General features: G+C 36.6%; 1 protein-coding gene across 7 annotated transcripts in view; it reads right to left on the bottom strand.

The window, feature by feature from the left end:
• Positions 1-7,932: 7,932 nt before the first annotated feature.
• Positions 7,933-19,061, bottom strand: part of PARG (poly(ADP-ribose) glycohydrolase) — a 131,322-nt gene continuing 120,193 nt past the window's right edge. For 6 of the 7 annotated variants that reach the window (XM_081790506.1, XM_081790508.1, XM_081790510.1 and 3 more), the window contains 2 exons: positions 12,360-12,488; positions 7,933-11,675 (listed from right to left, as the gene is read on the bottom strand). In XM_081790506.1, the coding sequence (XP_081646632.1) occupies positions 11,521-11,675; positions 12,360-12,488 (284 nt within the window). In that variant the 3' untranslated portion in view covers positions 7,933-11,520. The remainder of the gene's footprint in view (positions 11,676-12,359; positions 12,489-19,061) is intronic. The other variant, XM_081790507.1, reaches the window with a different exon arrangement.

Genomic DNA, 19,061 nt, shown 5'->3' with positions numbered 1-19,061 from the left:
TGAGCAGTGCCCCTCGAAGGCCACTGAATTCAGGAGGTCTCTAATTATGCCTGAGAGTGAGTCTTTCAAAGAGGTACTACCCAAGCCTGTTCTATGGAGATTGTTCAGGCGGAAGCCCATCTTCTTGACGAGTTTCATGTCCTGCTTTAGAAAGTGGTTCTTCAGGAAGTAACAGATAAGAGGGACTGTACTGGCAGAGCACAGAAGATGCAGATCTACCAGTCCAGCTTTAGTTTCTTCTCTAGAACCATGCAGGCCTCCAAGGCATACAACGTGTATCTGGACTCATATTGAGATGACTCCTGCTATTCTCAAAGAAGGCATGTCACCACACTGGTTTTGCAAGGAGGCATTTGGTGCTTTTGTGTTTACACCTTCCCAACTCACAGATGACACACATTGTTTAAAGTCACACTGTTTTGATTAAAATAATAGCCCAGAGAGAGTTAGGTGTTAGAGGTTTGCAAATGCAAGTCAGCCAGGTAGTGGATAGTGGTCCTGACCTCATTTCAATAATTCTGAAGTATCTGGTGCCTTTTTTGGATATAGGCACTAACCACAAAATACAGTGTTATCAGTGCTGTTAGCCAATTCTTTTGCCAGTACCACACTGTTTTGATTACTGTATTTCATAGAAAGACTTGAAATCAGGTAATGTCAGTCTGCTGATATTGCTCTTCTTGTTCAATATTGTGTTAGTTATTCTTGGTCTTTTGCCTTTCCATATAAACTTTAGTATCAGTTTGTCTGTATCCAAAAATAACTTGGCTTGGATTTTGATTGGGATTGTGTTTACTCTATAGATCAAGTTGTGCCTTCTTAAATATAGAGCCTTCCTTTCCATGAACATGGAATATCCCACCATTCATTTAGATTGTCTTTGACTTGTTTAACAGTTTTATAGTTTTCCTCAGATAGACTGTGTATATATTTTGTGAGACTTATACCTAAGTATTTTATTTTGGGGGTGCCAATGTAAATGGTATTGTTTTAATTTCACATTCCAATTGTTTATTCATGGTATACAGCAAAGCAATTGATGTTTGTATATTAACTTTCTATCCTGCAACCTTATAACAGTTTATTAGTTCCAGAAGTTTTTCTGTTTCTTTTTGTGGGGTCATTTGTTTTGTCATTTCTTTGGGATTTTCTTTTTTTTTTTTAATTTTTTTTTTCAACTTTTTTTTTAATTTATTTTTGGGACAGAGAGAGACAGAGCATGAACGGGGGAGGGGCAGAGAGAGAAGGAGACACAGAATCGGAAAGAGGCTCCAGGCTCCGAGCTCCGAGCTGTCAGCCCAGAGCCTGACGCGGGGCTCGAACTCACGGACCGCGAGATCGTGACCTGGCTGAAGTCGGACGCTTAACCGACTGCGCCACCCAGGCGCCCCTCTTTGGGATTTTCTACATAGTCATGTCATTGGGGGAAAATGTTTTATTTCTTCCTATGTCAGGGAAAAATAATATATCTATATATTTATACATCTAGATATATATACACACATAGACCTTTCACTGTCACATTGCATTAGCTAAAACTTCCAGTCAGATGTGGAATACAAGTGGTGACAGGAGAGATCCTTGCCATGTTCCTGATCTTAGCAAGAAAGTTCCTCATTATTAATATGATATTAACTGTAGATTTTTGTTGTTGTATTTGAGTAAATTTCCCTGTATTCTTGGTTTGCTGTGAATGTTCATCTGGAATTGTCTTGGATTTTGTCAAATGCTTTTTCTGCATCTATTGCTATGAGCATATGACTTTTCTTCTTTAGCCTGTTGATGTGATAGATTTCATTAACTCAACCAGCCTTGCAAACTTGGGATAAATCCCACCTGGCCATAGTCTACTTGTATATGGTCTTTATTGCTGAATTGTATTTGCTAAAACTTTGAGGATTTTTGCCTCTATATTCATGAAGAATATTGGTCTGTAATTGTTTGTGTTTTTACTCTCTTTGTTGGTTTTGGTATCACGGTAATAAATTGGGGGGTTTCCCTCCTCTTCTATTTTCAGGAAGATATCGTATAGGCATGGTGTTAATTCTTTCTTAAACAGCTGATAGAATTCTCCAATGAAACCATTTGGATCTTAAGATTACTTTGTTAGATTTATAAAATTATAAATTCAATTCTCTTAATAGTTATATGGTTAAATAATATATTTTATATTGGATGAGTTCTAGTAGTTTCTATTTTTTGAGGAACTGCTTCATTTAAGCTAAGTTGCCCAATATACGTGTCGGTTATTTGCAGTATTCTATTATCCTTTTAATGTCTGCTGGGTCTGCAGTGATATCCCTTATTTCATTCTTCATATTAATAGTTTGAGTATTCCCCTATTTTTTCTTTCAGTTTTGTGAGAGGTTTGTCAATCTTTTGGATCATTTCAAAGAACCAGCTTTCTGTTTCATTTGAGTTTCTCTATTGATTTTTGATCTCATACTTCATTCAATTCTACTCTTCATTAATTTTTGCATTCCGCTTGAGTTTATATTGTCTTCCCTTAATTTCTTGGAACTTAGATTGATTTGAGATCTTTCCCTTTTTCTAATGTATACATTCAGTGACTTGAATTTTCCTTTCAGTACTGCTTTAGTTGTGTCCCACAAATTTCTATACATTTTTTTTTCATTCAGTTCAACATATTTTTCTTTTTTAATTTCCCTTGAGAACTAAATCCATGGGCTATTTAGAAGTGTGTTACTTCCTAAGTGTTTGGAATTTTTTCTTTACGTTATTGATTTCTAGTTGATTCCATTGCATCAGGGGACACATTTTATATGATTTCAATTCTTTTAAATCCCTTGAGGTTTGATTTTGGTCTAGGAATGTTCTTAGTATATATTCTATAGGTACTTGAAAAGATTGTGTATCTATAAGTGTCATTTAGATTTTGTTGACTGATGGGATAATGTAGTTGAGTTCTATATCTTCGCTGATTTTCTACCAAATTGTTCTATAATTGTTGAGAGGAGTTTTGAAGTCATTAACTGTAATTGTAGTTTTGTCTATTTCCCTTCGTTTCTGTCACTTTTTTTCACATATTTTGTGCATAAATATTTAGCATTGCTGTCTTATGGGTGGATTGACACTTTTATCATTATGTAATATCCCTCTGTCTCTAATACTCTTTCCTCTAAAGTCAACTTTGATATTAATATAGCTATGTCTGCTTTCGTTTGCAAGGTGTGTCTTGTATGCCATCCTTCAACTTTCAACCTACTTATTATACGTGAAGTGAATTTCTTATAGAAACATTGTTCATTTTTTGGGTCATATGGCTTTTTATCCACCCTGCCAATCTCATTTACATTTAATATCTTTATAGTTAATGTAACTATGATGTGTTAGTGTTTAAGTGTGCCATTATTTTTTATTTTCTGGCAGTTCTCTGTTTAACATTTTTGTTTTCTTTTCCTGCTTATTTGTAGGTTAATTGAGCATTTTTTAGAAGATTCCATTTTGATATATCTATAGTGTTTTTGAGTGTACTTCTTTCTATAGTCTTTTGAATAGTTGCTGTGGTATTACATTATAAATATATATCTTATCCAAGTCTATTGATGTCAACATTTTACCAGATTGAGTGAACTATAAAAACCTTGTCTCTATACTCCTTTACCTTCCCATTTATAATTGTCTTAAGTATTCCCTGTACCTACATAAAAAACCACAATAGGTAGGTTTTATGTTTTACTTTAACAAATTTAACTTAGAAAACTGAAGTGTGTTGTATTTACCCATAGTTTTATTCTCTATGTTCTCCCTGATGTTCCAAAATTCCTTCTTTTATTATTCCCTTTTTGTTTTAAAATTTCCTTTAGTCATTCTTTGAAGGCAGATCTGCTGGAAACAAATTCTCTTAGTTTACTTTCATCTGAGAACACCTTGGTTTCTTCTTCATTCCTAAAAGATATTTTCCCTGGATATACAATTCTGCATTGACAGTTTTCTTTCAGCACTTGATAAGTATTGTGCTACTTCCTTCTGGCCTTTGTTGTGCCTAATGAGAAATTTGTCATTTGGTTTGTGTATGTCTTACAGTCTATGTGTCATTTTTTGCTGCTTTTGAGAAATTTTCTTTTTCTTTGATTTTCAGACGTTTCATTATGATGTGTTTTGGTGGGGATTTGGGGTTTTATCCTGTTTGGAGTTCACTGAGCTTCTTGGCTATCTTGCAAAATCTGGGATATTTTTAGAAATTATTTCTTCAAATATTTTATTACCCCCACCCTCTTCCTCTTCTCCTGATTTGGTTATATGCTATACATGTCCCTTGGGCTCTATTTATTTTTTCAGCCTATTTTCTCTCTCTTGTTCAGACTGGCTAATTTCTATTGCTATATCATCAAATTCTCTCTTTCCTCTATTTTCTCTATTCCGCTGTTGAACTCATCCATGGAGTGTTTTTTAAATTATTATTATTTTAATTTCAGTTATTTTATCTTTTGGTTCTAAAATTTCCACTTGGGGGGTGCCTGGGTGGCTCAGTCACTTAAGCGGCTGACTAAAGCTCAGATCATGATCTCACTGTTTGTGAGTTCGAGCCCTGCATTGGGATCTGTGCTGACAGCTCAGAGCCTGGAGCCTGCTTCAGATTCTGTCTCCCTCTCTCTCTGCCCCTCCCCTGCTCGTGCTCTCTCAAAACTGAATAAATGTTAATAAAAAAATAAAATCTCCACTTGATTTTTCTTGTATCTTTGTTGTGACTTTTTCATTTATATCAAGAGTGTTTGTAATTGTTTGTTAGAGCATTTTTATGACAAGCTGAGATCTTTCTGGACCTTGGAATAATAAGTGATATTTCATTGAAAGTTGAGCACTTTGGATATTATGTTATGAGATTCTGGATCTCATTAAATCTTGTGTTTTAGCCCTTCCCCCTGATACCACTCCAGTTGGGAAGCAAGGCACTGCCTCAATAGAGCCAAGTGAAGATGGAAGTTTGGGTTTTCCTCTCTATTTTGAGTGACATACAGAGAGAAGGGAGGCTCCTTGGCACTCCTGGGAAGAAGTTGGAGTTCAGGCTCCACCATAGGCTATGGTGACATAATTCTGGCTTGGAAGGGGAGCACCTTGTATCCTCACTTCCCCATGTATCCTCCACTGAATGCAGGATGGTGGGTGGAAGTGTGTGAGTGGCCTCACAGTTCTGAGAAGTGAAGAAAAGTCCTGACTCTGTTAGGCTTATTTGATCACTTAATGTGAAGGGGTAGGGCACCTAACAGCAAAGGGGAGTGGAGCCTCATTATTTCTAGGTGGAGGCAAAAGTCCAGTATCCTCATGTGTTCTCCACTCACATTGCACTGGGGAAAGAATCTCTTACAACCCACATGACTGAGGCACATTGTTAGAATCTGGAAAGGGTGGAAGTCTAGGCTCTACACATTATCATTGCTGGTACTGGCTCAGTTTTTTCTGTGGTGTTTGGCTAGAGTAGAGCAGTTATGACATAAAAGTTTTTTGTCTTGTTAGGCTGCCCCTTTCCTGGTCCTTTGGCTACAGAGAGCAGGCTTTTCTTGGGCCTTTCTTTACTTGCACTAAGAATTTCCAGGGAACTCACTACTGTATCGTTCCTTGGTTCCAAGGACTCCCTTAGCCAGTCTTGTCTTCTCTTCCACCTTTCAGTGTCCTCTTATGTTTGTTTTATGTATCACATTCAGGGTTTACAGCAGTACTTAGCAGAAAGAAAAGGGAAAAGTCTGTCTACTCCATATTTTGGAATAAGAAGGTCTTTCTCTATTATTAGTGTCAGGATACTGTGGTAATTAATGTTTTTTAGAAACATTGATTTACAGATGAAACAATGTCTGGGATTAACTTAAAAATAATTTGGGGGTGGGTAATGGGTAGAGAGACAAAGCAAATGAGATTAGCTATGAATTGGTAATTGTTGAAGATGGATGATGTATGTATGGAGATTCATTACTCTATTTTATTTTTGTATATGTCGAAATTCTCCTTAAAAAGAAAACCATTTCCTGACCACCCAGTCTAAGTCATATTATAGGCTCTTATCTATGCTCTCCAATACAGTATAAATGTGATAAGAAGGACCAGTCTATCTTGGTCATAATTACAGCTCCAAAGCTTAAAAGTGACTGGCATAGAGTTGGCATTCAAATTACCATGTTTCCTCAAACATAAGATGCCACAGATGATAAAATACCTTTATTTTATGTATTAAAAAAACCCACAAGTTAAATTATGACATAGCATCAATTTTTAAAAGTATTTGAATTTCAAATGCTACAGTGTGGGGGAAAAATGCTCATTTTCTAATTGACGAAGTATGGCATTTGTAGAATAAAGACTCAGTGAGGTCAAGATAATGATGAAAATGCTTCACAAGTATTCAAGATGAGGGTATATTTCTGAAGGTTTAATCAATTTTGCAGTGAATGTATTTCTTCCCAAATATTGAAAATTTATGTCCTAGTTTATAGGTTATGGTTACAAACTTTAACAGAAAATCCAACATTCTGACATGATGGTCTCCACCCTTGCACCACCACGGATCCCTTTTATTATTTTATCCCCAAGGTCACCATATTTTGAAATATTTTGATATCAAGTAAAACTCATTCGCTAAGCTAATTTTCTTCATTTTTCATAGATTAAATGTGTAGTATTCAAAGAGGTGATATAATCTCAGCTAAAATAAAAGAAACTTGACCTTTTACCTACCCTACATGGACTCACTACAGGGAAAAGTACATTTTCATTAGGAAATCTACCTTTTAGTTTCCAGTGCTACTTTCTCAGAATCCAAGAACTGAGATGGCAGGTGCTGGATGGCAGCTCCTGTATTAAGTCAAGAGAGGATACTAAGGTAGCCAGCCCATCTTAATGTTACACTGTAAGTTAGCCCATTTGTTTACACATTTCTCTGACACAGGAAACTGTGTAAAGGAGTTCAACGCTACAGTGAACTGACATGGTGCAGGGTCTATTCAAGTTTCTAAACTGACAGCACAAAAATTCAATTGTTTTTTCTAGGATGAACTAGAACAGAGTAGTGAGAAGAAAATACAATCTGTGGAGTTTTAGATCACTTCCCCTTTGTGTGTCAACTTAGATCTGAGTGCAGAGGGCAAGTCATTCATCTTTGCACCCTGAGCAGAAACTTCAGTGGATACTCACAGAAGACACCTGTGTCTATGAATATGTGAATGGATGGAAGGACAGTGGTCCTCAGAACCTTCAAGACATCTTCCCAGACCCTGATTTGAGCTCTCTTAGAAGATGGGAATTAGGAAAAGGGAATGTACACCAGGAAACATTACCTTAGAAACCTGGAAGGGATGAAAAACTAATGCAGCCAGAATTCTCTTTACCTTTGGAAAGTTCCTCATGCCAGTGACTAACTCTACATTCTTAACACCTAATGTGGAATAACAAATCTATATGTAAAAATTTTCACCAAATGCTTAAGACACACTCTACAATTTTAAGAGACTCTTCTTTTTTTTAGTGTTTATTTATTTTTGGGAAGAGAGCCACAGAGAGAGTGAGTGCAAGCAGGGGAGGGGCAGAAAGAGAGGGGAACAGAGGATCTAAAGCAGGCTCCACGCTGACAGTAGAGAGACCAATGTGGGACTCGAACTCACAAACTGTGAGATCATGACCTGAGCCAAGGTCATATACTCAACTGACTGAGCCACCCAGGTGCCCCCAATTTTAAGAGACTCTTAATAATAGAGAACAAACTGAGGGTTGATGGAGGGAGGTGGGAGGGGATGGGCTAGATAGGTATTAAAGAGGGTATTTGTGATGAGCACTGGGTGTTGTATGTAAGTGATGAATCACTGAATTCTACTCCTAAAACCAATATTGCACGGTATGCGAACTAAAATTTAAATAAAAAAATAAAATAAGAGCATGCACATGAACATCTTAAATGTAGCATAATTATTTGAGAAAAAAGAGGTAGTAACAAGGGGGTCAGAATTTCTTTATTCTCATCCTACAAAAATCATGTAAACAATAGCACAGAGCTCTCCTTATTCCCAAGTTCAAAATCATCATTACATGGTAACCCTATATTTAAAATAAACAGTCAGGGAAAATAAAACCAGTTATCAGGCAAACACAGCAGTTTTGGATGTCTTGTATGGGAAACTTTCTCCTTTGGAGGTTCAGTAGATCTGTGTGGGAATCTGATGATGGGGGACAAAGGACACTCTGTCATAGGCGCAGAGAACAGCGGTGGCTCAGTGGATTTTAGTAGTTTGTTCCAATAAGTATTCATTCGGACCCCCTTCCAGCCCCCAAACAAGAACAGGATTATATATTTGAACTCAAGTGCCAGCAATGGCTGGTCTTTCCCTTACCTCCAAAAACAACGGATTGGAGCAGATCCACAAGCCTGAAAGAAGAAAGTACAGGACTTCTAAACTTTACTTATCATTAAAGCAGACATACTAGGATTCAGGTTTTCCTTACATCAGAAAAAAGCCATAAACATGCAGCCACACAGATTGGAAAAGACCAAAAAAAAAAAAAAAACCAAACAAAATAAAACAAAAAAACAAAACAAAATAAACCCCCCCCCCCCCAAAAAAAAAAAAAAAAAAAAACAGGCGAGAATCTATACAACTGCTTCTCTTCCTGTTGAAGTTTTTAAGAACGCAACCCAGCTAATTTTTGCTCCATCATATTCTTGCAGTGGGACAGCTTAATCAGTATTTGGTTTCCAAAGCAATAAATATTGGTTAAACACCTGGCAAGGCAATCATGAAGCCTGGTTAGATCTCCTTTCAATCTCCCCTTTGAGTACCAATTTGGGTCTGCCTGCCCTTAATGTCACTTCAACCAGCAAGAAAAGAAATAATTCTCTCAGAGATATTTTAATGCACCCCACTGATAACGTCATTCATTATGAAGAATAACTTATAGTAGGAACTTGGTAGAGAACAACAGTGTCAGAGCCTTTGCTCAGTCAGGTCTCTGCCAGAGATGATAGAGTAAGTTTCCTTTCACAAAGAACTTCTGGAGGTTGAGATGATGGTATTCCCTAACCTCTGGGCATCTGTTAGTCCATTGGAAAAATGGGCTAAAATATGCAAAGCAACTAGCACAGTATGTTATTACATACAGTAATACATACAGGAGGTGCTCCATAAATGTTTCCTGGTCAACTATAAAGACTGAAATTTATTGAGTACCAACTATGTGCCAGACCCCACGAACACTTCTTTATATACACTATTCCCTAATAAGTGCTAATAGCCCATTTTCTAGATGAGTTAAATAAGGCTCAAATATTAAATTTATTTAGAGAATTAGCAAGATACATGGCTAACACTGGAACCTAATTTGTCTGATTTAAAATCTCAAATTTTTTCCATGACTCCACATTGCTTCCTTAAACCGTTACTTCATTTCAGTGAGCTAGACAGAAAGTGTAAAGCAAGTGAGCTATATTAACAACATAAGAATTCTAAACTAAAAATACCATTTCATGCCTCAATAGATGAAAGGGAAGGTAAACAACATGAAGGAAACAATAAGCCCCCAATAAAAGAGAATAAAAAGGTGCAGTTAAATGTCTTAGAACAGACACACGTTAATTAGAAGTCTGATTTTTTCCCTCTTTTTATAGAGGGCATTCCTCCTGCCTCAAAAAATGGACATTAGTTCTCTTTACGTTCCCTTTGATTAAACTGTCCCAATCCCCGAATGTACTGGGACAGAGTGGGCAGGTCTTCTTCTTTGAAGACCCTCAAAAGAGTGAGGCACTCAGGTAGATGGCCAAGTCACTAAGCCCGTTCATCAATAAGAGTTGAGTCTTAGAGTCTATGTTCTGGAATATTAGGCTGGGTGGTCTTACCTGGATTTAATGATTTCTCTACCACATGAACCATCCTATACTGCTCCTGTATTGTTTTAAAGAACTGTTCACTTAGTCTTGGAGCTGGGTAAGAGGAAAATGATATGGAGACAGAAAAAAGAAATGAAATATAACTATGAATGCTTAAACAAAGCTCAGAATGGGTTGGGAAGGAAAGAGAAGACTTTAGCATCAGTAGAAATAAAGCCAGACACCTTGGATTTAGGGAGATGTTTAAAAATCTTAGTACTATGGTAAAGAACTTCATTAATGACAAGTGGCTGCTGTCAGGTGCCAAATTCTGAATAAGAAGAGTTGCAGACATTGGCCACAGCCCCATATTTTCCTGCCAATACTGACACCAGGAGTTTGGACCATCTACCAAAATTCCTTACTACTAGGATTGGACCTCCAATAGCGTTTTCTGACAGTTGACTATAAACTAGAACTTCAACAGTAATAGGTTAGAACTATTTTAGAAATATGAATAAGTGCTTTGTGATTAAACTCTACTCTCAAAACAGAATCGACTTTTATTGAAACCTCTGAAAGACATTATTATTTGTTTGCCACCAGCTTTAAATGGATACAACTGTAAATAAATGATTTTAAACAGAGCCCCTGATAAAGCCTAAACCTAATCATTTCCTATAATTCCAGTTTTATTAGGGTGTTATGTGCTTGCAAACAGACACACTTAAAGAACATATATTTATATACATATAAAATATAGATGATATGGGAGTTTCTGACAAATGATTTGTTAATGAAAATTTATTAACTATGTAATCATTGAATACCAGAGAAACTTTAATATATACAAATCGTGTGAGTTCTCAGTTCCTAAACTTTGGTTATATGAATATGCCTCAAGCACCAGAGAACAAACAATAATTCTAATTTGAAAAGAAAAAAAATCCCAAGAAGCAAAAAAAGCCTTCAACTCCCTTTGTTCTTTTCTTTTTAAAACGCCATTTGGGGAAACTCTTTTATTCTACATTTCCTTCCATCTTGGTCAGTTTCCAAAAAACAGTATTAATAAAAATTGAACAGGGAAAAAAGTATAGACAAACCATTTTAGATAAAGGTGATGTCTCAAAAGAACTATATCTGGAAATTATTCTGTCTTAAATACAAAATCGTTTTGACCTAGGAGATTTACATTATGTAACATGTATAAAAAAATCCTCAACTCTTAATTTTCAAAATTCAAAAACTCAGGCAACACAATCTTAACAAGAGTTGGGGGTGAAAGGCTTACAGGGAGATCTTTAGCAAACCCAGTTAAAAAAGTTCTTGGTTTTCAACTTCTTCCCTGGCATCTGCTAGCTGCAGAGGCAATGTGCATAATATATAGGCATCAAAAGAGACCTGATGGACTGAGCACAGCCCTTCATGGGATTTCACAGGAAATCTGATGGGCAAAAGAAAGAAAAGCTGAAGAATGAAGACTGAAATAGAAAAAAATGGAAACAAAATATATCTAAGCATATGTAAGTTAGGATGGAGGGGGCTTACATGTACAAACTGACAACTGCATATGTGTGGAAGGGACTGCATCCTTGCCCACAAACTGGATTATATACACATTTATATTAAATTAAGTCAGTTCGTATATTACACCTGACAATTCAAACAGGATGTTTCTGGTGAGAGGTGGAAGGAGGTTCTATTTACTCAGTTCCTCAGGCCCCAGTCCTCTGTCCTGGCTGGCTGGTGGTCTCTGTACAGGACTCCACGGCATGGTATATGAATGGATAAAGCTTGATGTCTGGTCCGGGGGTCGAACAGTTTCTGCATTCTTCGTTGTAATACCGTAGCAAGAGCTTATACACTTCTCCTGGAAAGTAAAGGCCAGACCAAAACCCCCATTAAGGTACAAAGGTGGATAAAACTACTAAAGAGCACTCTAGTTTTCTCTTAATCTAAAAAACATATGCTCATTTTTGGCTTTTGAAAATAGAGTATGAATTTCATATGCCTGGAAGGCTTTCCTGACATAAAGTTAAAAAAACAACAACACATAAGTACCTTAAAGAAACTACTTATTAGTTCATGATTACAACAGGCTATACATGGTACAGGTATATGTGGTGTATTGGCCACTTATCATTTTGGGAGTTTGTGGCAACTTTACTTCTACATTCAGTTCCCAGGGTAGCAAGGCCTTTCAGGCCCAGCTGAAATACAGAAATGAGCATGCTGTTATGTCTGATAAATATGACTCAGAGTGAGACCTCTTAGACCTAGACTTACCTTCCTACAGTATCCCTCTTTTAGTTTTCTATATGCATAAAAGTAAAAATGGATACTAAGCACTGGTTTCTTGGCCTTATTTTAATAAGCTGACATACTCATTCAAGATTGCAGATGAAACTTTGCCAGAAAAGGATTCTACAGACGTTGCCCATCTAAGACTTTGTCTGCCTTTCTCAAAGTCATACTTTTATTTTTTCTTATCCACTTATCCTGGATGGTGGACAATCTATCTAGACACCAAGTGTCAAGACTATCTCCTACTTACCAACGGTTAGTTTCCTTTCAGTAAGGAAAGTGTGCATGTTGTAAATGTCTCTCATCAATTCTGAGTCCCCAAAGGTGAAATAAACCACATCTCGCTCAGCTACAGCAGCTGCCATTATCTGTATTAAGGCTGTAGCAAAGAGAAAAAAACACAGCTATGTTATGACACTTTCCACCAAGACACATTTAGTTCTTTCAACCAGCTAAATTATAGCTAGTGTCCCATAGCTTTATCCTGAATTAAAGATTTATAAACCTAATATAATATACACATTAGAAATGGCAAATACAGATGGGTATAAATCATCTATCATGTGACTTTTCAGATATGCTGCTGAGAATATCATGAAGCCACAGAATTCCCACACAAGCACCTTTGTGGGGAAATAAATAAGGGAAGGTGCATCTAAGGCAGCACAATCAAGGCACTAAGTTGGTTGTATTTTTTTTTTTCTTCTTATGTTAATCTGGAACTAAACTTTTTGTTTGCTTGCTTGATTTATTTTGTCTTATTACATAGTCACCAGTCTTTTGTATCAGATGAGTTTCTGTGAATTTTCCTGACCAATGCACTTGGGAGGTTCTAATGCTCTCATTAACCCTATAGCAAGCATTCTCAAAATGGGTTAGAGAGCACACCCTCATCCCTCCTGCACTCCCAATTACTACAGCAGAGAGGGAATGTTACTGAAAACATTGAACAGTAACTCTAGTTACTGCTGGAATGGGACATTCATTGAGAACCACTGTCCCCAGGAATCAGAGTTATAAATCACTGAGCCTGAAATATATTCCTAAAAATTAATTTCCTTTATTACCTTAATCTCAATAGACAAAACTTATTTTATTTTTCATTTAAAAAATTTTGAAGACTTTACTAATTTTAATTCCAGTATATTTAACAGATAGCATACAATATAGTGATTCATCAGTTCCATATATTATTCACTGTTCATCAAGATAAGTGTACTCTTGGGGCACCTGGGTGACTCAGTTATGCATCCAACTCTCTTTTTAAAAAATTTTTTTAATGTTTATTTTAGAGAGAGAGAGAGAGCAGAGAGGAGAGGGAGACACAGAATCTGAAACAGGCTCCAGGCTCTGAGCTGTCAACACAGCTGAGCCACCCAGGCACCCCTAATCATCTAACTCTTCATATTAACTCAGGTTGTAATCTTGTGGTTATGAAATCAAGCCCCGCATTGGGATCCACTCTGAACTTGGGAGTCTGCTCGGGACTCTCTCTCTTCCATTCCCTCTACCTGTCCCTGACTCGCACTTTCTCTCAAAATAAATAAACTTTTGAAAAAAAAGAGGGAAGCCTGGGTGGCTCAGTCAGTTAAGTGTCCACCTCTTGATTTCGACTCAGGTCATGATCTCGCGGTTTGTGAGACTGAGCCCCACAGGCTGTGCTGACAGCGGCATAGCCTGCTTGGGATTCTCTCTCTCCTAAAATAAATAAACTTAAAAAAAGAAAGATAACTGTACTCTTAATCCCCTTCACCTATCTCACCCAACCTCCTCCCACTACCCCTCTGATAACAATCAGTTTATCCTCTATAATGAAGAGTCTGTTTTTTGGTTTGTCTCTTTTTTCCTCTTTGTTTTATTTCTTAAATTCCACATAAGAGTGAAATTATATGATATCTGTCTTTCTTGACTGGCTTATTTTGCTTAGCATTATACTCTATAGATCCAACCATGTTGCTGCAAATGGCAACATTTCATTCTTTTTTTTTAATGGCTGAATAATATTATAAATATATACATACATACATATACATATACATCTTCTTTACCTAGGATACTTGGGCTGTTTCCATAGTTTGGCTATTATAAATAATGCTGCAAAAAACATAGGGATGCATATATACCTTTGAATTAGTGCTTCCGTATTTTTTGGGTAAATAACCAGTACTGTAATCACTGGATCGTAAGGTAGTTCTATTTTTAATTTTTTGAGAAACCTCCATACTGTCTTCCACAGTGCCCATACTAGTTTGCGTTCCCACCAACAGTGCTTGAGGGTTCCTTTTTCTCCACATTTTCACCAACACTTGTTTGTTTTTTATTTTAGCTGTTCAGACAGATGTGAGGTGATATCTCACTGTGGTTTTTATTTGTGTTTCCCTGATGATGGGTAATGTTGAGCATCTTTTTATGTGTCTTTTGGCCATCTGAAGGTCTTTGGAGAAACGTCAATAGACAAAATGTATTTTAGATAACAGTAAAACTGAATATAGGTATAATAAATGCTTTTCACTAGTTACATATTTTTTCCTTCATAAAAGGGGAGATGGGAATCAAACTAAAACATTTTGGAAAACAACTTCTGTAGTTTTGATTTTTGAGAGTATGTTAAAATTCTTATATTCAAAAAAAAATTAAAACAATAGGAATGGGAATGGAAAGGAGCCTATAACTATAAACAAACAAAAACAAATTAGCCTCATTTTATTTCAAAAGAATAACATAACTTCACTGAAGGGAAAAGAAAAAGGAAAGGATGGAAAAAAGAAATAACTAATCCAAGTAACTTATGAACATAATATATGACTAATATACTGCCAGTCTTGGGCAAGGAGAAAAGAATTACAAACAAATCCCAATTCTTTTTACTAGGTTTGCTTACCATAGTAGTTCAAGCAAAACAATTTTGAAACTAGTTTTGAATATATTACAGGATTGAGCAAATGAGTAAATGTGTTGATAGTGTTGGGAGCTGGGGTCATTACCATGACAGAGGGGACACACAGACATGGAATATGGGAAGACAAAAGTAACTGTGGAGATGGATTGAAACAGAAGGCACTACTGTGTACTCACAGACTTGTAAAATACATACATTTGTGTGTGTGTGCGTGTGCATTCTTAGCCTTGTCTTCTAAAATGCTTTAAAAGAAGACACCCCAGCAGCAATGAGCACATCTAGTGCCCAGATATTGATCTCTAATACCATTCCCCTTTAATTTTTTTAATATTTATTTTTATTTTTGAGAGAGAGAGAGAGAGAGCGAGCGAGCACGCATGACTTGGGGGGGTGGATCAGAGACAGAGAGGAAGACACAGAATCTGACACAGACTCCACGTTCTGAGCTGTCAGCACAGAGCCCGATGCAGTGCTTGAAATTATGAACCACAAGATCATGACCTGAGCTGAAGTTGGATGCTTAACAGACTGAGCCAGCCAGGCACCCCTTTAAAAGAAGACAGCCCAGCAGCATTGAGCACATCTAATGCCCAGATCTTTGTCTCTAATACCATTCCCCCTTTAAAGGAGCTGGATTCCTCAGGGAAATGCCTGATTCCATGGTTAGGACAGGATAGGTACAAGATAAGCCCAGGATATTTTGTTGTACCAGAAAGTAAAGAAAGTGATCAGGATACAGGAGTCAGTTTGAAGGAGTTCCCACCAGCCAAATCTGGACAAGCTAGGCACCAAAATATTAAGTATAGTAAATAAATTGCAAACCACTGAAAAAGTATGAATTGAGTCCACATATAATAAATAGATAATATATAATAAATAAATGGAGAAAAAGAATGAGGGGCTCTTGCTCACTGGAGAACGTCAAAGATTAAATGGTAAGCATGGAGGAAGTGATAGCACAGGATAATCCTCCTTTGCAACCATCATGGTAAAGATTGGATCAGGCAAAAATCAGTAAAAATACCAAATCTAATGGAAATTTTGTCTTAAAGCGTCTTCCCACAAATTGCTTATTAGCTACAAGGGAGAGGAAAAAACTCAGTATCTGTACAGTGGAGAAATCAGACAGCACCTTGACTGGGTAATCAAAAATAGCATCACCAATGGGGTCAGATGGCCATCAGGTGCCTCTATCATCTATGCAGTGCTGACTGAGAATGTATAACTTCAACCTAATTATGAGGAAACAGCAAACTCTTTATTTTTTATTCTTTAATTCTTTTATTCTTTAAATATGTCAATGTCATAAAAGACAAAGAAAGGCTATAGAAATACTCCGAATTCAAAAAGAGGCTAAAAGACATGACAACTGAAGGAAATACCTGACCCTGGACCCTGTATTGGAGGGCAAGAAGGATATAAAAGGTTTTTACCAGGGCACCTGACAGAATTGGAACATAGATGACAGAGTAGATAAAAATATTCTATCAATGTTCATTTATGAGTTTAATAACTGTAATGTGTTTATATAAGAAAATATTTTATTCTTAGGAAACACACACTGAAGAATTTAGGAAAAGGAGCATAAAGTACATAAATAACTTAAGCGCAAATGGTTAAGAAAAATTATGCATGTGTTCATATATATAAACGTCCATATATGTACACACACACACAGGGGTATTTATTTTTCCTTTTGTAACTTTGTATATATGAAACTATGTTCAAATAAAAAGTTTTAAGAATTATGTAAGAAGGAAAAATATATTTAAGTTGAACTAGTAAACTTGACATAGTTGAGTATTCCCAAATTTGGGAAAGAATCTAAGACTTTATAATACACGTGAGATTCTAAAACACCAAAGTATTTCCTAATTTCCAAACTATTATTTATTGAGTATCCACAACATGAGGTGCCATTACTAGGCCTCATTAATCTTGGAGTATTGAAAGTAATTAATCTCAAATAGAGATAAGTTTTAATTAAAACTACTCAACCAATTTATGCATGTGTTAAAGCTTCGGTACACTCGATTTTAAAAGGTTCCTAATTAACCTAAACTACATATAAAAATGGAAAAATGAATTGTCATTTTCCTCTACCATGAAGTACCATGTCTTACCTTCTAGTTTGAATGAAAATTTGGCTTTAAGTATTTCCTATTTAAAAAAAGAGAGAGAGATCCAAAGAAAAACACTTTTAGTCTTATTTTCTCCTTATATACAGAAATACTAGATCACTGGTCATTTGACCCTTAAGAAAATGAAATATGAATAAAAAAACTTTCACAATTTATCTCCCTATAGAATTTATTTTAAAAATGCTGGAGCTAAGCTTGACAGAGCTACCAAAAAAAAAGGCCAGATCATGGGGCGCCTGGGTGGCTCAGTCGGTTGAGCGTCCGACTTCGGCTCAGGTCATGATCTCACAGCTTGTGAGTTTGAGCCCCGTGTCGGGCTCTATGCTGTCAGCTCAGAGCATGGAGCCTGCTTCAGATTCTGTGCCTCCCTCTCTCTCTGCCCCTAACCCACTCACATTCTGTCTCTGTCTCTCTCAAAAATAAACAAACATTAAAAAAAATTAAAAAAAAAAAAGGCCAGATCTTAATAAGAGAAACCCATTCTCACCACATTTTTGGTTTCACATCCATTTCTATTTGGGTACACACTGCAATCTAAGCATGTGCCAGACAGTTTGGGACTACAGACTGGAGACCTGAGTTCAGTCCTTACCCATCTGCTAGCTATCTAGGATCTATGACTTTGGTCAACTCACTTAACTCCCTTGCCTGCATTTTTCCCAGCTATGCTATGAAGGAGTTAGATCAGACGATCCCTAAAGACTCTTTCAGAGCATAGAATTCCATAATCCCTGCTATAATTTTTCTCCTTGCACTGGATATTAGACTATAAATACACAAGTGAAATTTTCAGAAATATAATCTTGACTCTATATATCAGTAATCACTAACAAAAGATAATTTTAAACAGAACTGTTTTCAGACCTTATTATGTACAACATCCTCAGGAACTTTGCAAATCTAAATAATTAAGTCTCATGATTTAGGTGAATTCTCTTGCATCACAAGTTAGATGAGAATAAATCACAAATCTAATAGGGTATGTGGACTGATTCCAAGTATGATATAAAAGCATCAAATTCTAACTTCAAGCACAACTAGGTGCCAAAATAATCACTTAAATTAACCTGCAGGGAGCTGGGTTTTAATTTTCTTTTTGGCATCAATGTTAAGCTATGAAGAAAATTCAAATAAATATAAATGACATCAAAAAGCAATTCATAAGGTCCTCTTGCAACAAATGAACCAAACCAAAAATGAGTAAAATGATGGATATGCATACCACAGGTGTGGTTTGAGGCCATCAGCATGTAATATTAGTAACAACTGCTACCACCAAGTTCTTAAACATGCTGAATGGTTCTAGCGGCTTTAAAAAGCACAAACTCAAGACTTACAAGAATTAACTCAGTTAATCCTTACAAAAACTGAATAAGGTAAATGTAAGTATTACGTCCATTTTGAAAATAAGGCAATATAGGTATCAAAAGGTTTAAGCAGTTTGTCTAGGGTCACAGACCAAAAAGCAGTGGATCTGGGGGTTGAACCCTGGCAGTCTTGACTCAGACGCACTCCCTCAACCACTACTCTGCAAACCTGTCATGCCAAGTCATTCTGCTCTACTCCAAGCAACATACCATGTGCCAGTCCGAAGAATTTCCTCATGTTGTTTACATTATTTAAATGCATGCTGGCAAATAAACCAAATAGTATAGATTTGAAAGTGTTGCTGATGTTTTTCTAATGAAACCCAAGGTGTTTTTTTGTGCTCTCACACCCAGTTACACTGAAAGCTCAAGGCTTTTTGCTCACTCTTTTCAGCCAACTCTTATTCTGTAGTTGAGGTCTTGTTCTCTGGCTACTGTTTTTAATCAACATCACCGGCAACTTCCACCCTCCCCCCCACCTGAATATTACTAAAGGCCCCATCATTGATCCTTCCACCTGCTTTAAATGCACTCTCTCTTCAAGA

This window comes from Panthera onca, chromosome D2 (assembly GCF_046562875.1).
Source record: "Panthera onca isolate mPanOnc1 chromosome D2, mPanOnc1 haplotype 2, whole genome shotgun sequence".
NCBI lineage: Eukaryota > Metazoa > Chordata > Mammalia > Carnivora > Felidae > Panthera > Panthera onca.
The sequence above is the reverse complement of the archived record's forward strand: the minus strand, read 5'-3'. Positions and strand labels throughout refer to the sequence as shown.